The sequence below is a fragment of the Spermophilus citellus genome (genome assembly GCF_964194105.1).
Source record: "Spermophilus citellus genome assembly, chromosome: 5".
NCBI lineage: Eukaryota > Metazoa > Chordata > Mammalia > Rodentia > Sciuridae > Spermophilus > Spermophilus citellus.
In genome coordinates this window covers 16835138-16856496 of record NC_138186.1, presented here as the reverse complement: position 1 = coordinate 16856496, position 21359 = coordinate 16835138, and the positions used below count along the sequence as shown (strand labels likewise).

Below are 21359 nucleotides of genomic sequence, written 5' to 3'. Positions count from 1 at the left end.
TATTATACTAAACTGTCCTTCACCATTAAGCCTCTTTAGAATAAGAGGAGTAAAACAGACTAGAACATTCCTTTCTAATTCCTCCCTAGGTGTATCCTTTGAAATTATGAAAATGACTTACAATGTTGAAAGAGCATCCCTAACCTGAAAATCCAAAATCTAAAATTGTTCCAAAATCCAAAACTTTTTTTTTTAAAAAAATCTTTATTTTATTTATTTATTTTTATGTCGTGCTTCGGATCGAACCCAGCGCCTCACACATGCTAGGCGAGCACTCTATCGCTGAGCCACAACCCCAGCCCCCAAATCCAAAACTTTTTGAGCATCATGCCAACACTCAGAAAGTTTCAGACTGGATTTTTGGATTAGGAATACACAACTTGATAAAGACTATACAAATGTTCCAAAACCTGGAAGACTCCCAAATCTGAAACTCTTCTGGTTCTAAACCCTGGAAAAGGGAGACTTAGCCTTAAAGAGACATAAATGGGTGTTGTAAGATGCCTAAATAATTCACCAACTATGACCAGCACCTGAGAGGGTCCGGGGGCCAGGTAATAACTCATCTAGGAAGTGACAGCAAACAGAAGGTGCTTAGAACATACAGGGCTTAGAGCTCCCGCTCTGCATAGGAAGCGTTTGGCTGTCCTTACGGAGATTAGTTCCATAGAATTTTATGATCACAACAGAAGTTAAGGAGACACCAGGGTCCCACTATGACTAATGAGATCCCTCTGACATCCTGTTGCCTCCAGTGCTCACCTTCCAGGTCATAAAACAAAATCTAGACTCTAAAAATCAAGCTGTGCCCACAACCTGTTATGAGATTGTTGACACCAGAAATCAACCCCCCTGTGTGATCCCCTGGCCTCCCCTAGTGTGGGTGACACCAGGAGCTGGCACCTCCTGCGTGTTCCTCAATAGCCACATTGATTCTGCAGGGTCAGTGGGAGCCAGAGACTTGTTTCGGATCAGATGGGGCTGATAAGGCCCAGAGATGTGGAAAGAGCAGCCAGACCAGTGGAGACAGAGGTGCCAGTTTCACAGCCACTATTTTGTCCTTGCCCTTGTTATTCTAGGAGAGGAGAGAAATAAAAGTAGTCAATTGTTCCCTTTAAAAAAACAAGCTTCCTTTGGGGAGAATTTCTTGTCTGAGCTCAGAAAATCTGAGAAAGCCTGCGTGGAGCATGTCACTTTGTCCCGAGAGATCTCGTTACAGCGGGTTGTTTTGCTGGCCATGTGTGACCTGCTGAGCTGGGACAGCTCTGCTGAGCTGGTAGAATCTGAAGGGTCAGCCCATGGTGGCCCACGTAGCCCCTCTGCTTTGAAAGAACAGCAGGTGGGCTGCCCAGGGACCTGGGACCTGGACTGGGCCTTTGGCTGCTGGGACTCAGTGTGTCTGAGCTCCCCCCAACCCCGTCACGTAGGGGGCCTGGTGGCCCTGGGGCACGCAGTGTAGCTTCCCTCCCTGTCGCCTGCTTTAAGAGTCAGGGTGGTTGCTGTGCCCTTCTCTGCTTCTACAGGGCTCATGCCCCTGAGGACTTCCTGTCCTTGGGTGACAGGAAAGACAGCATCAAGAGCCTTTCGCTGCAGCTAAGGATCTGGCTTTGGAGATAAACCAACAGGCTGAGCTCTCCATCACGTGGCTCCTTTGCTCGTCACTGTGTGTGGGGATCTTCAGGAGGATCAGATACAAAGAAGCTGGAGAATTAATCCAAACAGCCCCCCTAGGGCTGCGGGATACAATCCTCAGGAATTCAGGGTACAGACAATGTGCAGTTACGTGGCTGCCCTCGGGGATGTGGATTCTGTAGGGAGATGCTGCTCTTGCTTCATCAGGAGCCCCCCCATCTCTCCACACTGGGAGACAGGGTCTCTCTTTGTCTTTTGTTTGCTGTGACAGGGGCATCCCCCACTGTCGTATGGACTCAGGCACCCCATTTGTATGCTCCTAAATCTGTCCAGAATTCCAACTGGGCTGCTGGACACCCACCCTGCCCTCCACTCTCGTAAGACAATTGTGTGAAATGATCAAAGGGCCAGATTTCTCTTTCTGCGTTCAACATGGAACAAGCCAGATCCCGTGAAAGTCTGTTTTAAGATCAACATGGGGACTTCATGCAGCTGTGTCCCAGGGATGCCTGGGGAGCCCTAGGGTCCAAGGACAGACTTTGGATCTGAGTGAGGTAATGGTGTCACTTGCAAGTGAGCGTCTCAAAGGCAGCAGCTCCCATTCTGATGTCCACACACCCCCCTGGACAGCCGGCAGCCTGACTTGGGGGTTGCGACTTGGGGCTCTGGACGGTAGTTTAGCATGACACTCTGGAGATCCCAACCATTTGGCCCCAGACCATCCACAAGTCAGGCACGAGAACCACTGCCCTCTGGATTGGGTCATGGTGCTGGGGCTGGTGTTGCTCTGAGTTTTCAGTTATTTTTGTTTTTTTGCTTCTCTCCAGTTCTCCAGCTTCCACTCTGCCCTGCCCTCAAGTGGCGCACCCATTGGGACAGAGCTCTGTTAACTTCCTTTCTCCCACCGAAGGGGATGTGTGCTTATTAAATTTTGTGTGCACATAGACTCCCCATCTAAGCAAATATAAAGGGAGGTGGAGGTGAGAGGGAGGTTTATTGGCCATCTATGAAATGACAAAAACAAAACAAAACCCAGTGTGAGAACCCGGGGTACCCACCCTTGACCCCTGGAGCAAGCCTTTCGAGGATCATCAGCCTTGATGGATATTTACATTCTTGGCCAGATCTTACCGTGGAATTATAAGGAACGTAAGCATGGCCTGAGAGTATCTGTAGGAAGAAAAGAGGAGAGTTGAATTCCTCCCTTTCCTCTCTCTCTGACCCAGTCCTTGCTTCATAACAAAAATGCCCGGGACAGTTCTAACAGAAAGAGCTGTGCTCCCTGAGAACGCTCACCTCGTTGGGGGCGTCAGCTCAGCAGCAGGTACACACAGCCAGATCTGCAGGGAAGTTGGAAGCAAAGTCCTTCGACTCTCCATCCACCAGAGAGACACTAGAGATCCAGACACAAAGAGTCTGTCATCGTCTGTGTCCTGAGGAGGATTTTCCAGCATCACCTGGGTGTCCTTACAGCTCAGTCCGATTCTGACACAGGCTACCTGGAGTTGGTGTAGACCCACAGGTTAAAAGAGCAAGGTCCCCAACAGGCTGTCCTAATTCAGACGCCAGCCACAGGAGGGGTCCTCAGACCACCCACACTTATGTCTGACTTTCCTACAAATTAGGGGGTTTCCATGACCCCCTTCCTTCATGTTTCAGAATTTGCTAGAATAATGTATAGAGCTCAGAAAAGCTCTGTACTTAGGATTACAGTTTTATCATAAAGCAATCTGTATACGGGGTAAAAATGGGAGTTCATAACCCACTTGAATCAAACTGTGAAATATAATATATTAAGAACTATGTAATGTTTTGAACGACCAACAATAAAAAATAAATAAATAAATAAATTTTTTAAAAAACTGTTCATTAGAAACAGCCACGTGAACAGACTCAGAACTTCCACACTCTCCATGAACACCACTCTCTCCGAACATCAAAATGTGCACCAACCTGGAAACGCCACCAAGCCTTGCTGTCCAGATCTTCATATAAGGTGTCTTAGTCCATTTCGTGTTGCTATAACAAAATATCATCCATTCATCCATGGATGGACTGCATACTTCACAAGAAAAAAATAGGGTTATTTTAGCTTACCATTTTGGAGGTCCAAAAGTCCAAGTACAGTTGGCCACGTCTAATGAGGGCCTCACGCTGTGGCATAACATGGTGGATGTCTTCATATGGGTGGAAACACATCCAAAAATAGCAAGTGCTGCATAGAGCAGAGACCAAACAGCTAGGGTGGACTTGCTTCAGAGTAACTCATTCACAAGGTTAAATAATCCAGTCCTGAGAGCCCTAATCCTCTCGTGCAAGAGGGACATTAATCATTTAATGACCTCCTACCAGGCCCCATCTCTCAGTACTGTTAAGTTGGGGACCAAGCTTTCAGCCCATGAAACTTGGGAGCACGAACTATATCCAAACCATGGCACTGGGGTTTCACCACTGAGTGCAACTGATTAAGTCATTGGCCACATGATTGGATCCAATCTCAAGTCCCTTCCTGTCTTCTCGTCAGTGGAAGGCTGGCCCAAGTTCCTCTAATCATTGCCCCTGTCCTGAAGCTACCTAGGGACCGACCATGGGCACGTGTCTAGGGGCTTCACTGGCATAAAAAAGTCCCTTCTATGGCTCAGGAAATGCCACAAATTTTCAAAGCTCTGTACCAGCCACTGGGGACAAACATCTTCTTTGTGTTTTGACACTGCCCATGTCTGCCTGATCTCAGATGGAAAGTCTTTATAGAAATCCCTGCTTTATATGTGGCTCATAGTTCTAAGGTTGACTTCAGGGAGATTTTGGTCCCCAGCATAGAGAATATTTTGGGAGAAGCTCATTTTTAGGGGAACGCAATGAGTTTGGACAAGGTTATTCCAGATGAGACTGTAAACAGGGGATCATATAATTTATTATCTAATCCAGGACACCTTCAAAAGTAGAAGGGAACCAGGCCCTCAAAGTCCTCAGCAGATTGGCCCCTGCACCTAGTAGGCAAGAGAGGGAGTGAGTGGGTGGAGGGCTGGAGGGGCTTCTGAGGAGCAGGCCTGGAAGAGGTATTCTTCCCTTCTCCCCCGTGTTTGTGGGCAGAATTCAGCCACCCCTAACTGCAGTGGGAAATGTCACCTGGCTCTTTGCCCAGGAGGTGCGTAGAGGAGGTGGATTTTCAGTGCACACTTAGGCAGCCTCTACCAGAGCCTTCCTGGGATGTGCCAAACAGGCTTCTTGCCCAGGGCCTTTACCTTGCATTCCCACTGTATGGACCATGCTCACCTTGCTCCCGAGGTTCCTTCAGGACTCTGCGTAGAAGATGCCTTAACAGAAAGCCAAGTGGTCAACCTGTATGAGATGGGGAGCCCACCCTTGACCTGTGCTCCTCCTCTGGTTACTAAATAATAACTTAGCTAATCGGGCTTGTGCTAGAGTTCCCAGAAAAATGGACCAAGATGGTGAATGGATGGATGGATGGATGGATGGATGGATGGGTGGATGGTTGGATTATTGTAGGATTAGGTTCATGTAATTATGGAAGCCAAGAAATCCTACTACCTGTGGTCTGCAAGCTAGAAAATCAGGAAAGCTATGGGGTCATTCATTCCAGGTCCACAGGCCTAAGAATCAGGTCAGCTGATGGTGAGTCCCAGTCCAAGGCCAAATACATACCAATGAAACAGGGCCGTAGGTGTAAGTCCTGGAGTCCAAAGGCCTGACAACCAGGAACTCTGATGTCTTCAAGCAGAATACAGGTGACTCATCTCAAAAGGGAAGAGAATCTGTCTTTCCTCCAACTTTTTTCTTCCGTTTAGAACATTGGTGGATTGGCTGATGCTCACCCCCATTGGTAAGGGTGGGTCTTCTTTACCCAGTCCATCCATTCAGATGCTAATTTCCCCCACCCCAAACATCCTCACAGACAATTGCATCCCCTAACCCAGTCAAGTTGACCCAAAATTAAACATGCTCCTGATTGCATGTAATAGTCATTGACTCCAACTTACAGATACCTGGGAATTCACCCAGTCAACAAAAGAGCTGGAAAGACCAACTGGAAATCAAAGCCCATCTCAGGTAGAGTTACAGGGACAACATGCGTTGGATACCAGCACTGAGGCCATCACCATGGACCCTGGCTGCCACGCCACCCATTCAGGATTTCGCCTTCAAATCACTTCCTCAAGTTATATACTCCAGGGCAGAGGCATTTGGTTGGCTTTGATGCAGTCATGAGCCTGTGTTCCAGCTGCTGGGGGACAAGGAGGAGAGCTATCTGTCTTGAGAAAGGGTGCTCTGATTCCCACCTACATAGGGATTCCTCCAAATGAGAAGTGTTCCTGAAAACTGGGCGATGAAAATAATCAATGCTCACCACGACCATCCACAGCTGAACGTGAAATTCTATTGATGGCAAAATTTTTATGATATTATTTTAAATGTGTGTTTTTATAAGTGTTGCTGTCACTCTCTGTTCCTCTGTAGGTAATTTTCTTTTGATCTCTGGGTTACTTTTCAGACCTTCTCTGTATTTGATAACAATTTCACCAAACGTGGCTGGATGGGAATTTATTTGTTCTTCCCAGAATGCACTGTGCCTTTTCATTCGAAGATGTTGTCCTTTCTTTGGTTCTAGAAAATCCCCAGCCATTATGGTGTCAAATACTACTTCTACCTTGTTATTTTTTTTTCCAGAAATTCCTGTTAAAAATATGTTGGACTTTTCATTCTTTCTTATCATCTCTTTACAGAGTGTCATGTTTTTTACAGAGTGTCAGTTGACTCTGTGCTGAATTTGAATATCAAATGCGTTGACTAGTTCCTTCATTCTCTCTCCAGTTATACTTAATTTGATGTTGAATTCATTTAATTTTTATTTTCAGTGGTTATGGTTTTTAGGAAGTTCTATTTGCTCCTTTTTCACATCTGCCTTTTCTTTTTGCATACCTGCCTTGTTCTTTTTCTAGCCCTTTGATTGTCCCCTCTGTTATTTTAGATCTTCTTTCTTTTTAACTTTGTCCAGAGGCAGACTCCTGCAGTCCCTGTGTCTCCTCTCCCTTACACTCCAACTTCCTTCTCTTAGGTCTATTTTTGTTTTGTGTGCTGATTCTCTTTTTGTTGAGGGGTTATTTTTATTTTTTCTTTATCTTTTTATTCTAATTTGTTACATATAACAGCAGAATGCGTTGCCGTGCATATTATACATATAAAGCACAATTTTTCATATCTCATGTTGTATATAAAATATATCCCCCACCATTCGTGTCTTCATACATGGACTTAGGGTAGTGATGTCCATCTCATTCCACCATCGTTTTTATGCCCATGTCCCCTCCCTTCCCCTCCCACCCCTCTGCCCTATCTAGAGTTCGTCTATTCCTCCCATGCTCCCCCTCCCAATCCCATTATGAATCAGCCTCCTTAAATCAGAGAAAACATTCGGCATTTGGTTTTTTGGGATTGGCTAACTTTACTTACATTATGTTCTCCAGCTCCATTCATTTACCTGCAAATGCCATGATTTTATTCTCTTTTATTGCTGAGTAAAATTCCATTGTATACATATACCACATTTTCTTTATCCATTCATCTACTGAAGGGCATCTAGGTTGGTTTCACAGTTTAGCTATTGTGAATTGTGCTGCAATAAATATTGACGTGGCTGTGACCCTGTAGTATGCTGTTTTTAATTCCTTTGGGTATAGACCGAGGAATGGGATAGCTGGGTCAAAAGATGGCTCCATTCCCAGTTTTCCAAGGAATCTCATTACTGCTAAAATAGAAAAAAGCAGTCATGAATTTCATCTGGAAAAATAAGAGACCAAGAATAGCTAAAGCAATCCTTAGCAGGAAGAGTGAAGCAGGTGGCATCTCTATACCAGACCTTAAACTATACTACAGAGCAATAGTAACAAAAACAGCATGGTATTGGCACCAAAACAGGCCGCTAGACCAATGGTATAGAATAGAGGACACAGAGACTAACCCACATAAGTATAGTTATCTTATATTAGACAAAGTTGCCAAAAACATACATTGGAGGAAAGATAGCTTCTTGAACAAATGATGCTAGGAAAACTGGAAATCCATTTGCAACAAAATGAGGGGTTATTTTTAACAGGGGGTCTTTGTCTTGTCCTACAGTGGGGGTTTATACTGAGAATTCCTGGTGCCCTGCACTGTGAAAATTTCCTTCTAGTGTGGTTTTGCTTTTTCATCTCCTAGGTGCTTGGCATTGAAGTTAGGGTGGAAGGCAGTGGGAAGACTGAATAAATTTGGAAATAACAAACCACCTCAAAGTGTTGACCCAAGTCTCTTCTCTGTATAGGTGACTGGCCTGAGTTGCTCCTGTTTCTTTTCCTTACAAATCTTGAAATCTGCATGCTCTCTCCTGATTCAGGGCCAGGAATTCTGGGAGTATGCGTGTAAGAATCCAGTTCAAACAGGCATTTGAAAGTTAGGTAATTTATTGGCTCATGTGGTTGACAAGGGAAGAGGTGGCGTGTCCATGACCTGGGCTCTGTAGCCACTGAAATCATACCAGAGGCAGAAACTTTCTCCGATGTCTTTCCCTCACCATGCACTCTGCCCTCTCTAGAACTGTCACACACAGCTACCAGGTTGATGGAGCCTTTAGAATTACACTTCTAAATATTCTCTAGCTGTGCCTTGGTAAAAATAATAATAATAATAATAATAATAATAATAATAATAATAATAATAATCCAAATCATTGTGTTTTAATCTGGCTCACTCATGTCTCCAATTTTTTCTCCCCGGACTCCCCTTTGCAGATCCTCAAATCCATTTCAACAGAGCTACACTTTTCCTCTCCCTTCCACCCTGAACAGTTCCTTCTCTAAACCCCAGTGGTATTTACCTATTGACATTGACCTTATCCATGACTTTTATGTTCTGAGTCATATCTGAACGACTGGTGTACGTGTCTCACACCGTCCCTTTGATTCTCCAAGTTCTCAGAGGATGGAAGTCATGTCTGATTTATCTCCCTACTTCCTATGGTGCCAGGCAGCAGGCATGTCACTGAAGGGCTGCTCCTATGAGTCTAGATGAGTGAAGATGCTCAGTCCTCTCGCTGGCCAATCCAGGCTGGAGGTTCCTGAATCGCATGGGGCAGCTACATGAGCTTCGGCAGATTCTCACCAGGAAGCACTGGCTTTGGAGTCATGGTGTTAGTGCAGTGTAGGAGCTCAACCCAGCTCCATCCTGGCAGTGCAAATGGAATACAAAACAAGAGAGCGTGCCCCCTGCACAGTGTCTCCCTGTCCCCTCCCCCATTCCTGGGCCTCCTTGTTGGGCCCCACTCCCCTTCAGGATACCCTCCTGCCCAGCAGCTCTCATCAAAGACTCATGCAGCTTCAGGATGCTGCATGTTTGAAACACAGTGAATCCTACCTGGCTGTCACCTGCTAATGAAAATACGATGCCTTCCAAGTCCAGTGGGCAACTTGTCACATCTCTCTAGAGGCCCTGCATACAGCAGGTGCACCACATACATCTGTTGCTTTAAAGTGTCCATTTGAGCCAAGAGTATGCCCAGGACTGACCCCAGATTGGACAAAAGGAAAACAAGTGGGAACCCAAGGGAGTCATTGAGTGACCCTGTGTGTCCACAATGGCTTGGTGCAGTGCCTGGCCTGTCGCAGGCTCTCTGTGTCAGTTTTCAAGTGAAGGAATGAATGAGTTAATGGGCGCATCTTCTGATCTCCTCCAACAGATTACAACAGCAGTGAGTTAAAAACAGCCTGCAAGAAGCATGAGCTGTATGTGAGCTTCCAAGACCTGGGATGGCAGGTGAGTCCTCTGGACAACAGGGAGGGCAAAGGTCCAGCAGCCATCACCATAGTCCCGGAGCTTCATGGGTGAGAGGACTCCTCTGTAGAAGTCCTAGGAGCCCTCGCAAATTCTCATGCTTCTGGAGTGAGACAGAGGTGGGCCAAGCGCCCACTGATACCTTTCTGGGTTCCCAAGCTTTGTGATCCCTCGGTTTCAATGCCCATATTCTCCAACACTCTTACCTCCTCCTTTCAAAGCCTACAGGGCATATATTTATTTTAGTATTTAAGCAAAGTTTAGCTGTTTTGAAAGGGGGTTGGAAAATTTTATCTAATAGTTAACTTCTCCAATGGCTATAAATAGATTCACCCCAAGTAGCCAGATGAGCACCAATGTTTGGCTCCACGCCCAAGAACCACCACTAGTTTGTAGGAAGCCAATTTAGTTATAGGTGATGAATGACAGAAGGTGGTTTTTATATGAGGGTGGCATTCTTGCTCAGCCAGGGTGCTCTGCAGGTTGGGGGTGTTGAATGCATTTCAATTTCTATTTTCAACCTACAATGGCTGTTGGGGATGCCACCCTATCATTAATTGAGGGGGATCTTTACCTAAAGTTGGCTGCATGTGCAATCCCAGGCTTAAAGGGCGGGTTGCAGCTGAGGTCCTGTGGGCCTGTGGAAGGAGTGAGGGATTGGGAGTCAGATTGACCAGGTTCACACCCGAATGTGAACACAGACTAATACCTGAGCCTCCCTGCCTCAGTCTGCTAAGCCCCGCGGCACGGGCACTGCCTCCTCGCGGGGTTGCTGAGAGCAAAAGAGCTGCGGGGTGTTCACCTTCTGTTGCTTCCTTTTGCTTTACCATCAAGGATTGGATCATCGCACCCAAGGGCTATGCCGCCAACTACTGTGACGGAGAATGCTCCTTCCCACTCAATGCACACATGAACGCCACCAACCACGCCATCGTACAGACCTTGGTGAGTTCTCAGACCCTTCCCTGGGGAACTGGGATGGAACCCAGACCAGTCATCATTTCTAACAGGACCCTTCCCCACCCACTTTCCGTTTTGGAACAGGTTCACCTTATGAATCCCGAGTATGTCCCCAAACCGTGCTGTGCACCAACTAAACTGAATGCCATCTCAGTTCTTTACTTTGATGACAACTCCAATGTCATCTTGAAAAAATACAGGAACATGGTCGTAAGAGCTTGTGGATGCCATTAACCCAAACCAGCTGCTGCGTGCACAAATCCTACTGTGGACCCCGGGATTACATCTGCCTTAAAAAGACAAGCAGCGGGAGTGGGAAGCCGAGACCTTGACACCGTCTCATGCTGGTGCCTTACTGCTCTAGGAGGATTTTTAAAAGGACATTAATAATCCGCTCACTTCGTAAATGCCATGGGTAGTTGTTGGTCTGTAGGAAGCTGAGTCTGTATTTGCAGCATGAGGTCTGACAAGTGCAGGAACCTAACCCTGAAAGGCACCTCCCCCTGCCAAGACAAAGAACCCACCAACATTAGCTTTGCTTTAGATTGTTTGTGGTGTCCGTGAATAAATAGGGGGGAAATTTTTTTTGAAGGAGTGGCGTATTCTCGGCTGAAGTATTAGCTGGTGGGATATTAGGTGTCAAAGGTAGATTGCACAGATGTAGTAGGAATGGAGGGGGAGGCCTGTATTCATAGATCTCAATCCCATTTTCATATGGGATCAGCAGCCAGGATGGGAACCAGGGCTCCAGGAAGGTGCCTTTTTAACTCCATGGTTAACTCTTCATGTTTGTGCTGGAGCTTGGCTGGAGTGAAGATGTACTTATTTCAGTCAAAAGAAACCACACCATCTCCACCCAGCTCCCCGCTAGAACCAAAAGGAGATGGCTCAGCCTTTGAGGCGAGGCTGCAAGTTGCAGCAGCCTTGGTTTTAACTACGTCACATCTGAAAGCAGTCCCCACCTCTTCTTTATCAGACCGGTCTTTGAAAAGCTCGCTAACTTCAGGAATGTTGGCTCTCCCATCCCATCTCCTTCCTGAGCGAGGATCTTTGCCTTTCACTATATGGGATACCATGTTACTGGGTTAGCACCCGGAATGGGGAACCTGAGGAGGAAGGGGAACCGGAGGAGGAAGGAGCGCCTGACGTGAAGCATGGGTCTTGGAGACGGGCATATGCTGTTTATGAACAGAGATCACAGTTTCCTTTTGTAGAAAGTAAGACTCAGATTAAATCTTAGAATATTTTTTAAATGTCTTTTTCGCAATCATGTACTGGGAAACCAATTTCATACTAAACTGATTAAATAATACATTTATAATCTTTAACTGTTTGCACCTACAGCTTTTTTTTGTAAATAGAAACTATAATTTATTGCCTATTTTATATCCATTCTGCTGTAACATTTAAGACCAGACTTTAAAAAAAAAAGTTTATTTAGAAAGTATAGTGTAAACAAATTGTACCACTTTGATTTTCTCTGAATACAAGACTCATGATGCAAAGCTAAAGCCACTCCTGGTGGCTGGGCTTTTCTAGAAAGCTGTTCGGTATTTTTTTTTTTTTTTTTTGAAGGATATCTGTGAACCACACCTGATGAATAAAGATTCCCTTTGAGGCAGAGGCTGGCAGAGATGCTGCTTTGTTACCATCTGCCTCGGACAGTAGACGTGGTCTTGCTTCTGAGAGTCCCCACGCCAGTTGCTCTGCGCTACCTGGGGATGACGCCCTGTGCTTGGGGTGGGGGAGGGGGCTGGTCGCCAGGTGGTCATCATGAGCCGTGGCTTAAGGGAGCTCCATCCCACTGGTGCTCATGTCCAAGGGTGCTAGGAAGGACGTCCAGTTGCCAAGCGTGGCCTGAGTCAGGAGGGTGCTGACACTGACCTCTGGGCACGTGGGGGCCAGCGCAACCTGCCGACGTCAGTCTTTGGTCTTGAGGTCCCTCTGTTGGCATATTAGAAAGTCGACCGCCTCGAAGGCAGACAGCACATAGCAGATTCACAGGAGGATGACTGAGGAACAGAATCAGAAGCCATTTCTCAAGGGGCTCCAGAGTGGAGCTGCAGGCCTGAGAAAGCCCCCCTGGTCCTGTCGCCCCAGGTGGTAGACACAGCCAGCATCTGCCACTGGTTGACAGGGCAGTTAGGACCAGACTCGTGGGACTTTCCTCCCCTGCACTTTGTACCCTAGTGTTCACAGGGACTGTGGCTTTGTGTTCACACGAGCGGATGAAACCTGGTGCCCGTGTGAAGCAAACATGAGTCCCCTGTGACGAGAACTGCTCAGGGGGGCATCGAATGACGGGCTCGGCAGAACTGCTGGGGCGCAGTCCGCGGTGCCACTGCAGTATTATGGGGGACTTCCGCCCACAAGAGAAGTAAGTAGGTACCCACAGAACAAGACTCAGCAGTGGCCACGAGGGTATCTCCCAAGGGGACAGGTTTGTGTGTTGAAATCTGCTCCAAGGTACAAACCAGCCACATGATTAACAAGTCAGTTGTGACCTTCAGGTCGGAGAAAATATCACTTCTGCCACAAGAACCACCTCTCCAGAACTCAGGGGCAGTGCAAAGAACTATGTTTTTTTTTTTTTTTTTTGGATGATGCTTTTATCAAAAATCACTTGGGAGCCCCAAATAGTCCAGTAACTTCATTTTCCTTTCCTATTTTAGTCTCAGAGGAAACCCCTTTAATTTCATCAAGAAAAGGGTGGCGGGGGGGGGGGGGTGGATTGCCACTGAGAACATTTCACTTGCACAGTGACCATGAGTTACACATTTGCTTAGAGGAACTTAAGAATCCGTAGAGCGAGTTGGCTTAAAAAAACACGTGAAGAAGACACCACAAGTTCATACATTCAGCTTTCTGGATAACCATCCCTCGAACCCTGGATGTCCGAACGACGTAGCTCCTGTCCACCGGGTGTAGGGCGGCCAGGCAGGACAGGAGACTCCCTGGTGGGTTTTATAGTTCGTCTTTCGCCTGGCGCAGGACGAACTGGTGTAAGGACTCGAGGTCTCGACCGCCGCTGTGCTCGCCGACTTTTTTGCCTCCCCGGAAAAGCAACAATGTGGGGTAGCCTCGTACCTTTAAAAGGGGGGGGGGATTGAAAACCATCGAGCTGAGTCACACACAAACTGCGTCTTAAAACCAGACTGCCTGGGAAATTCCATGGCCGAAATTTGAAACTGGACAGACCATGAAAGGACCAGACAGTGTCGAAGAAAGCACTGCCTTGAGGGCTCCACATTTACTATTTAGTCCAAATTACATTAAGGGCTAGTGTCAAAGGGATGGTTTTACCCTCAAGTGGAGACTCTGAATCTTTAACGTGCATCGGGTTGCTGTGGGGCCTGGCGTCTACATTCCTAACGTGTAGGGGGAAGCCATGCTCCTCTGCGCAGCACCCAGCCATGCGCTTTCCAGCTGCGGCTCACCCCTTTTCTCTTAAAAATTTCCAGGCCCAACAAGTAACTAGCATCTGTTAATGACAAGTAAACTACGTCCACCTAATGAGGTCATAAACCTCCAAGGCTCCAAATGTTTTTTAAGGAAGATCGCAAGTTCCAAGCCAGCCCCAGCCACAGGGAGGTGCTCAGCAACTCAGTGAGACCCTGTCTCTAAATAAAATACAAAACAGGGCTGGGGGTGTGGCTCAGTGGTCCAGTGCCCCTGAGTTCAATTCCCAGTACCAAAAATAATTAGATAATAATAAGAAGAGTCGGAGGCTAGGGCTCAGTGTAGAGCACTTGCCGAGCACACACCCCTGGGTTCAATCCCCAAACCTTAAAATAAATAAATAAATAAATAAATAAATACCAACAACAACAAAAGAAAAATGTAAATCACAAATCCCCTGGGTCATTAGATTGTGTGACCAGCTGGGAATGAAGGTAACGGTTCCCCCAAGCACAGGCCTGGCTCAAGTACTTCTTCAGCTCAGATACTGTCCTTCAGGTGCTGGATATGTCTGGAGACAGAGCCCCTCAGGGGTCCGTCGGCACCAGCAAAACATCTCAAAAGGGCCCTAGCAATGCTTTGTGGGGAGGAGGGCAGAGGGCACCATCTCCTGAGCCCACAACTCCACAGTGTGACCACTGGGGACTGGCTCCCAACTTCTGGAGGCCCCAGGCATGGTTTCACCCAGGCCCACCCACCCCAGGTGCGGTTTCAGGCAGCAAACCCACCGAGTACTTGCTGCAAACGTTCCGCTCCACGGTGCAGTCGACCTCAGCGATCTTGATATTGGCCAGACCTGGGAATTCCTTCTGAGCAAGTTCCTCCCACGTGGGAGCCAGGTTCTTACAGTGGCCACACCTAGGAACAGAGCGTGAGAGCTGTGGTGAGGCGCTGGGTCAAGGCCACGCACTGCCAGGGCTTTGCTGCTTCTGCCCGAGATGGTCAACAGTTGCCTAGAAACTTCCAAAATGTCAAATTCTCCCTTGGGTGATACTAACTCTTCCCTCCTCACCTCCTGCCCCCCATGCTGAACAAGGAATTCAGTCCATTCAGATAACTGGAGAGAAATGAGGCGGTTTGAAAAGTGTAGATTTGGAGACCATTTCCCTGCTAAGGTGAAGTTGGGGCTAGAGCACAAGGGTTTGGACAGGAAGTGAAGCAGAATCTTAAAAATCACTTGGATTCTGAGAATATTTTAGATGCGACTGCTAACGGTCTTAAAATTCCAGAACTTCAAGGCTTCCTTGACACTTCAGCAATTTGTAAAAGGCCACTGCAGAGTTTAGTGGGAACCCTCCCTTGTTCCCCTTGGTCGACTCCCTCTTCTTCCTGACCCTCTCCCAAGACTTGGGCGGCGTGTCTAGTCTTTAAAAATCACATGGGTCAGAGGAGTCCTGTGCTCACTCTCTGTCCCTGACGCTGCGGTTCCTCCCAAGGACCTGGAGTGACATCGGCGCCATTCCCTGTGCAGGTCCAGGTGGAGTCTGCCACCCTCCTGGCCCGACGGAGTGTTTGACTTGTGAAGACCAAGCACTGCTCCCTGCTGAACGCTGAGGAAACAGGTTCCGCGGAGTCAAAGGACATGCAGAGTTACAGTGGGTTAGGGTTGGTCTCCTGTCATCTCCCCCCCACACTGTCAGGCTGTCTTGGCCTCAGATGATTTGCTCTCCATTCAACTCTGGTCCTCAAGGACCCTGTGACAGGAACGTTCGGGTAACTGGGTCGCATACTGAATGGCTCTAACAGAAAGCCGAGCTCCACTGGGTCTCTCTATCCCATCATTTGAAAGAAAAAGAGGAGCAGAGCGACCTGGTGATGGTCATTGTCTAACTCCAAAACAATCAGTCTGGAAAGCACCCAGATGCCAGACCATGTTTTGTGGGGGCCATCATAAATCACCTCCATTTTTGTAGACTGAGCTGTAACTAAATTAACCTCTTTCCCTATGAACCATTGTGAGTGCCACTGAACTTCAGCGTATTTGAATCGAGGGGCACGGTGAGAACGTCTCCTTATTTCCCATACGACCTTTGTGCGAATGTGGTATCTGCCCAGTGTCAAGTCTGGGGGGTTTGCTACTGAGGGGGCAGACCCACTGTGACTTGAGCACACCAGGAGGAAGGATGTGCTGATGAAGCAGCCACTCACCACGGAGCATAAAACTTGATGAAGGTTATTCCTTCTGCAATGCTGTCGTCAAAGTTCTTTTCAGTGAGTGCCAACACAGCGACCTTCCAGGAAAGACAAAACCACAGTTGAAACACAGCATCACTTCAGCTACAGCAGGGCAGAAATACAAGATCCGTCACTTCTTGAAAACACTGTTCTGCGTGCTCCAAAGTCACCCAGAAATATACATGGAACTTGCATTGCACAGAGGTCATCACAGGGGCAGCTATGACGAGGTGGCTGCTGTCTTACAGGGATTGGGACAGGTGGGAAATGCCAGGAAGACACCCTGAGACCTCGGTCCTGCCCCCCAAGTCTGTCCAGGGCGGGGCTCAGGTGCAGACGGCACCTCCCAGCCTGGGGGGGGGAGTCGAACTTGTCCCCTCACCAGGTGACCTGAGGCTTCCTCACATGCTGCCTCCTCTCTGTCCCATCACCCCTGGGAGGCTTCATGTTCTCTGTCACAGAGGGAACCTGGCACAGCAAGGGCAGCAACACGGGCAACACCGTGTTTACACAGAATCGGCGTCTTCCCATTCCACGTGTAAGGTCAACGAGAAGTGCTCATCCGAGCCCTGGCGGGGGGTTTCCAGGGAGGGTGCCCCACGGCAGCCCGCTGCAAAGCAGTTCTACCCAGACTGTCCTTTACAGCATCGGGTTTGTGCACGTCTCCAAAAATGGCTCCAGGACCCTCTCCTCACACCAAGACTGGGGGCGAGTTATCCTGCAGCTCCGTGAACCAGGGCTGCTGTCAGGGATACGTGTCTCACGTCATCTCTCAATGACTCTTAATAATCCATTGCAACTGCCACGTAAATAGTTGTTACACTCTTGTTTAGGGGACAAGAAAAAGGTCAGTACACGTTCAGTACAGGTACCATCTTTCTTCAGTTAGTTTTCTACCTGCAGCTGAGCCATGGAAATGTTGGCAGACTCCTCAGTGTTGGCAGACGGGGAGATCGAGGCACTGACCCCTGGGGAGCACACAGGAGGCTCCTCTTGAATAATCTCACTGGAGCCTTTGGCGTCAGTTTCCAGGGAAAGCTGACAGACCGCCCATGGCCCCGCTCATCTGTGCAGACCTCCTGCCGTGGCTCCGGAGTCCTGTAGGTAACTGTCCACTGCGCATCTCCACCTAAACACGAGCCCTGAACACCAACACCCTGAAACCAAACCTGTCGCCTCTGCTCTGGTCCTTCTCTGTGCTTGGACGGTCCAGAAATCAGACCCCTCCAGCTGCTCCCTAGAGCAGGACCCTTACACTTGCTCCTCCTCTGTCCTTGGTGTCACATCTTAGTTGGGGTCTCATCTTTCTTGGCCTAAGGCAACAGCTCAATTCACAACCTGCAGCCGTAGGTTGTCTCTCCATGTTTCACAACTGAAACTCTGTGGGGACACCCTAGAAATTTAGGGAGCCCTGAGTTGGCTGTGTCCCCTGCATTCCAGCTCTGGCCTCACCTGAGCCTCCTCTAGTGCTCCCATGGCCCCTTTCCACCTCACTCCTCCCTGCACCCTCAGGCCCCGCCCAGAACACACTGGCTGATTGACACACCTGGTGACTGACAGCCGCACCTCTGCTCCCGGCGCCTCCCCTGGCAGCCCTGGGAGCCCTGTCCCTCCTGCAGACAGAGCCGCCTCTCCTTCCTCTCCAGCTAACCTGGCTGCCCCCACACTGGTCACAGTCCATGACACCAGCTTGTCCTGTCTCCCCCACAGACCTGGTGCCCTTCTCAGGCACAAAGTGGGTCTTAATTTTGTTCCCTGGCAGCTAAGACAGGACCTGAAGTGGCCTGGGGACAAACGCAGGGTGAGTGGATCTTCAGCCTGGCACTGTCTGAAGGAGGACCGCACGCTGGCCCTCCAGAGGCTGCCCAGACAAAGCAAGCATCCTACAGCGGCTGGCCTCCTCGTCCCACCGCACCGACCTCTCTGCCACAGTCTCTCTGGGGCCTTTGCCACATGATCACAATCGAGGGACTGCAGCCAGGTTGTCAAGAGACCGGAAACGGCAAGCAGTCGAGATCCACAGCCAATACCTCCAAGTTCCACCAAAACCGAACGCTTTCCTAGATGACAGATGCCACACACCATCCCCGGATGCGTCTCACATCCACCTCAGTCTTTTTAAAGGGAAGCTTTTGTTCGCTTTCACCCCTTCAAGCCCGTAAGAGGAGATGAAGAAGATGCTTCCTGTTGAGAGGCAGCTCAGCCAACTCCACGATGTCGGAGTGCCCTCCCTGTCGGGCAGGTGGCCGTGGCCCCTCTCCATCCCTCCTGAGAGAGTGCAGACACCCACCTTGTCGCCTGTGGGCTCTGCGGCCATCGCTGGTGCCTCTGAGGGCTCCACGGTTTCTGGGGTTCCCGTCTCTGGACCCTGCAGCTGCGACTCCACATAGTCTCTCAGTGACTCCAAGTCCCGCTTTCCCTTGTACTGATCGACCTGTCCGAGACCAGGGCCACGCGGGCCGTGTGGAGACACCCTGGTCAGCACATGTCAGCACTCTGTACCACTGACCTCCCCGGCCCCGCTCCCCCCATGGGGACCCCCCCCCCAGGTGTCTCAGCTATGCACCCTGAGCAAGCTTTGCCTGCTCCCACTTTAATGGGAAAGGAGAGATTTGAAGCTTGGCGTTGGTGACAGACTTTATAGCTCCAGCGAGCCCTCATGCTGCCTGCGGAACCATAAGAGGATGACCACGTGCCAGGCATGGAGGGGGCAGAGCCCTACCGAGAGCCAGCATGGTCCCTGCTCTGAGGCCAGTTAGCCTGTGCCTCTGGGCTATTCTCATGACAACCTGAGCCCCTGGAACACTTCAAAATAGTAGCAGGGCTTCTCTTAACTCTCCAGATCTCCTTAAGAGAAAGACATTGGTTCCATGGGACACATTCCTGGAGGCCAAGGTCCAAACAGCTGACCGTGGCTGTTCCCTGCACCCGTCACCCCCCTCAGCAACTCCACCCTCTGCTGTCAGGAGGAACTCTGTCTCCTCACCAGGAACCAAGACCTACCTTCTTACCGTCTCGGAACCAGAGAAGAGTAGGATAGCCGCGGACCTGGTTTTCTGAGCAGAGTCCGTAGTGCTGCGTGCAGTCCACCTGGAAACAAAGCACAATCATGCTCCTGGTCAGTGTCCTCATGTCCTTTTTGCTAAAGGGAATGTTAGACACTTTGTACTTAAAAACAAAACAAAACAAAAAAAGACTGTTGTTTAAAGTTCAGGTTCTGTAGCATCTACGCCAGCAAGCTGCAGTTTTTAGAGAGACTTTTCCTAGAAGCCACCCCAAAATACACCTGAGCTAATGGAGCAGAGTGACAAGATTTATTTTAGAGACAGGATTCACTTTAACCCAGTTGAAAAATGACAACGTTTAGGAAGCGGCCTTCTAACTGGAACCGTTGGCGGCTGGAGTCAGGGCCTGGCCTGACATCTGGGAAGGGGCGTGAGCCAGGCTGCCGTGAGCAGGGCCTGGACAATTCAGTGTCCGTTTGTAAACCTGCTCTCCTGCTCCCACTCATGCAGTTTTCTAATCAAGCAGGGAGGCCTCGGGATGCAGCTCCGGGATAAGAGTGTGTCCTCAGCAGGCACAAGGCCCTGGGCTCCATCCCCAGCACACATGCACACAAAAGCAAGGGAGTCGACAGTCGGTTTTCACTAGGAGTACCTGGCACATAAGAGAGGCAGCTCTGTTAAGATATCCAACTAAGATTATAATCTGTCCTTAATTCTATAAACTTAATTTACCAGTGATCTCAGCTCTTCAAGTTTTTTTTATTTAAATCTTTTAAATACTTTCATGAAACATTTTGCTCTGAATCCCTTCTTTTTTATTTTCTATTGGCATAAAGTTGGCTTTGCAGCCAGGCACAGTGGCACATGCCAGTAGTCCCAGCTACAGTGGAGGCTGAAGTAGGAGGATCACTTGTTCGGGTCCAGCAATGGGCAACTTAGCAAGACCCTATTTCAAAATAAGAAAAAGGTCTGGGGATGTAGCTCAGGGGTAGAGCACTCGCTTACGTATAGAAGACCCTGGATTTGATCCCCAGCATTGGTGGGTGAAAAAATTCAGCAAGCAGCAGAACTAAGTTGTTTTTCACTATGTCAACAAAATAGGGTGAAAATATTATTTTAAGCCATAAGTCTGTAGTGAGATAGCAGTTAATGGGTTATGCTGAAGCAAAGGAGCCTCAAGCCAAGTCTGTGGAGGGGATGAGATTTTCCAAGGGTCCAGTCTAGCCCAGCCGTGTGCACTCAGAGATGGGGGCCCCCGCCCTGCTCCCTGGGCTGATGTATTCAAGTGTCTGGTTCTTCTAGGAGCTTCTACTAAGATACACTAAAAAGAATTATCTCCCATAAGAGTTCATGAAATAATCTAAAATAAGGATATAAGAAATGGGCTAAAGTAGAAGAAGATTATTTTATAATCACTTCCATAAAATGTTCAATAACATAAAATCATGATCATAACATGGCATCCCAACAAATTGTTGAAAGTAGTTAACAGGCAGAGGTGAAGATCCATTTAATAATAATAAAAATGGTTACAATTCCCTGAGCAGGTGCTGCACCCACACATCATACCAAGCCGTGTATTTTCATCTTCACAACCAGACACGGCGGACCCTATCTCAGTTTTGCAAACAGGGAGACGAAGGAATGGTAAAGTCTCACCTGAGGTCAGCCACCAAGGTGTATTCAACCCCTCAAATCATGCTTTTGATGATCTCACTGTCCTGAGCAGGTCGTTCTATTAACTACTGCTCCCAGACCTGCAGCACCACTTCGGTATACAAATGAACCCGTGGCAAAGTAGAAAAGTGAGATTTTTACATAATGACTCCATGCAGGATGTCTGGGGGTGCCAGAGGACGGATGAGATTAAAAGGACTTGATGGCCCAGGAGCTGCTTTGGATAGTTCCAGAAAATCCTGTTATACAGAAGTTGTTAGATATCACTTCTGGCTCCTCTGTACAAAGTGGGAAGAGCTGGAAGGGATCCCAGGCAGCGGCGTAAACTGCAGCTCGCTGTGAAGAAGGGTCTTTTGCGAGCCTAAGTGAGCAGAGAGTCAAGGGCCCTCTGGGAAAGAGCTCTTGGGTGAGCTCCAAGGACGTCCAGGGAACATTCTACAAGGCTCTACCCCGTATCTTTGCAGAACGGGCTCTGGGGCTGCCAATTCAAAAATTGGCCGTCTCTTTGAAATAAACAAAGCAGCCAAGGCCGTAATTTATCTCTGGGCCGTGGAAAAGCCAGCAAACTCGAAACCAGGCTGCCATCGGTGAAGGTGAAATGAATTATCAAGTGGCACACTCAAT

General features: G+C 48.5%; 2 protein-coding genes across 2 annotated transcripts in view; one reads left to right on the top strand and one right to left on the bottom strand.

The window, feature by feature from the left end:
- The window catches only part of BMP6 (bone morphogenetic protein 6), a 169135-nt gene extending 156054 nt beyond the window's left edge, over positions 1–13081 (top strand). Inside the window, exons 5-7 of the mRNA XM_081295328.1 lie at positions 9365–9441; positions 10294–10404; positions 10504–13081. Of these exons, the coding sequence (XP_081151454.1) occupies positions 9365–9441; positions 10294–10404; positions 10504–10653 (338 nt within the window). The 3' untranslated portion in view covers positions 10654–13081. The remainder of the gene's footprint in view (positions 1–9364; positions 9442–10293; positions 10405–10503) is intronic.
- A 130-nt stretch (positions 13082–13211) lies between these two features.
- TXNDC5 (thioredoxin domain containing 5) overlaps positions 13212–21359 on the bottom strand; it is a 28024-nt gene continuing 19876 nt past the window's right edge. The window contains exons 6-10 of the mRNA XM_081295329.1: positions 19057–19143; positions 18344–18487; positions 16027–16109; positions 14607–14736; positions 13212–13506 (exon numbers count right to left, since the gene is read on the bottom strand). Of these exons, the coding sequence (XP_081151455.1) occupies positions 13384–13506; positions 14607–14736; positions 16027–16109; positions 18344–18487; positions 19057–19143 (567 nt within the window). The 3' untranslated portion in view covers positions 13212–13383. The remainder of the gene's footprint in view (positions 13507–14606; positions 14737–16026; positions 16110–18343; positions 18488–19056; positions 19144–21359) is intronic.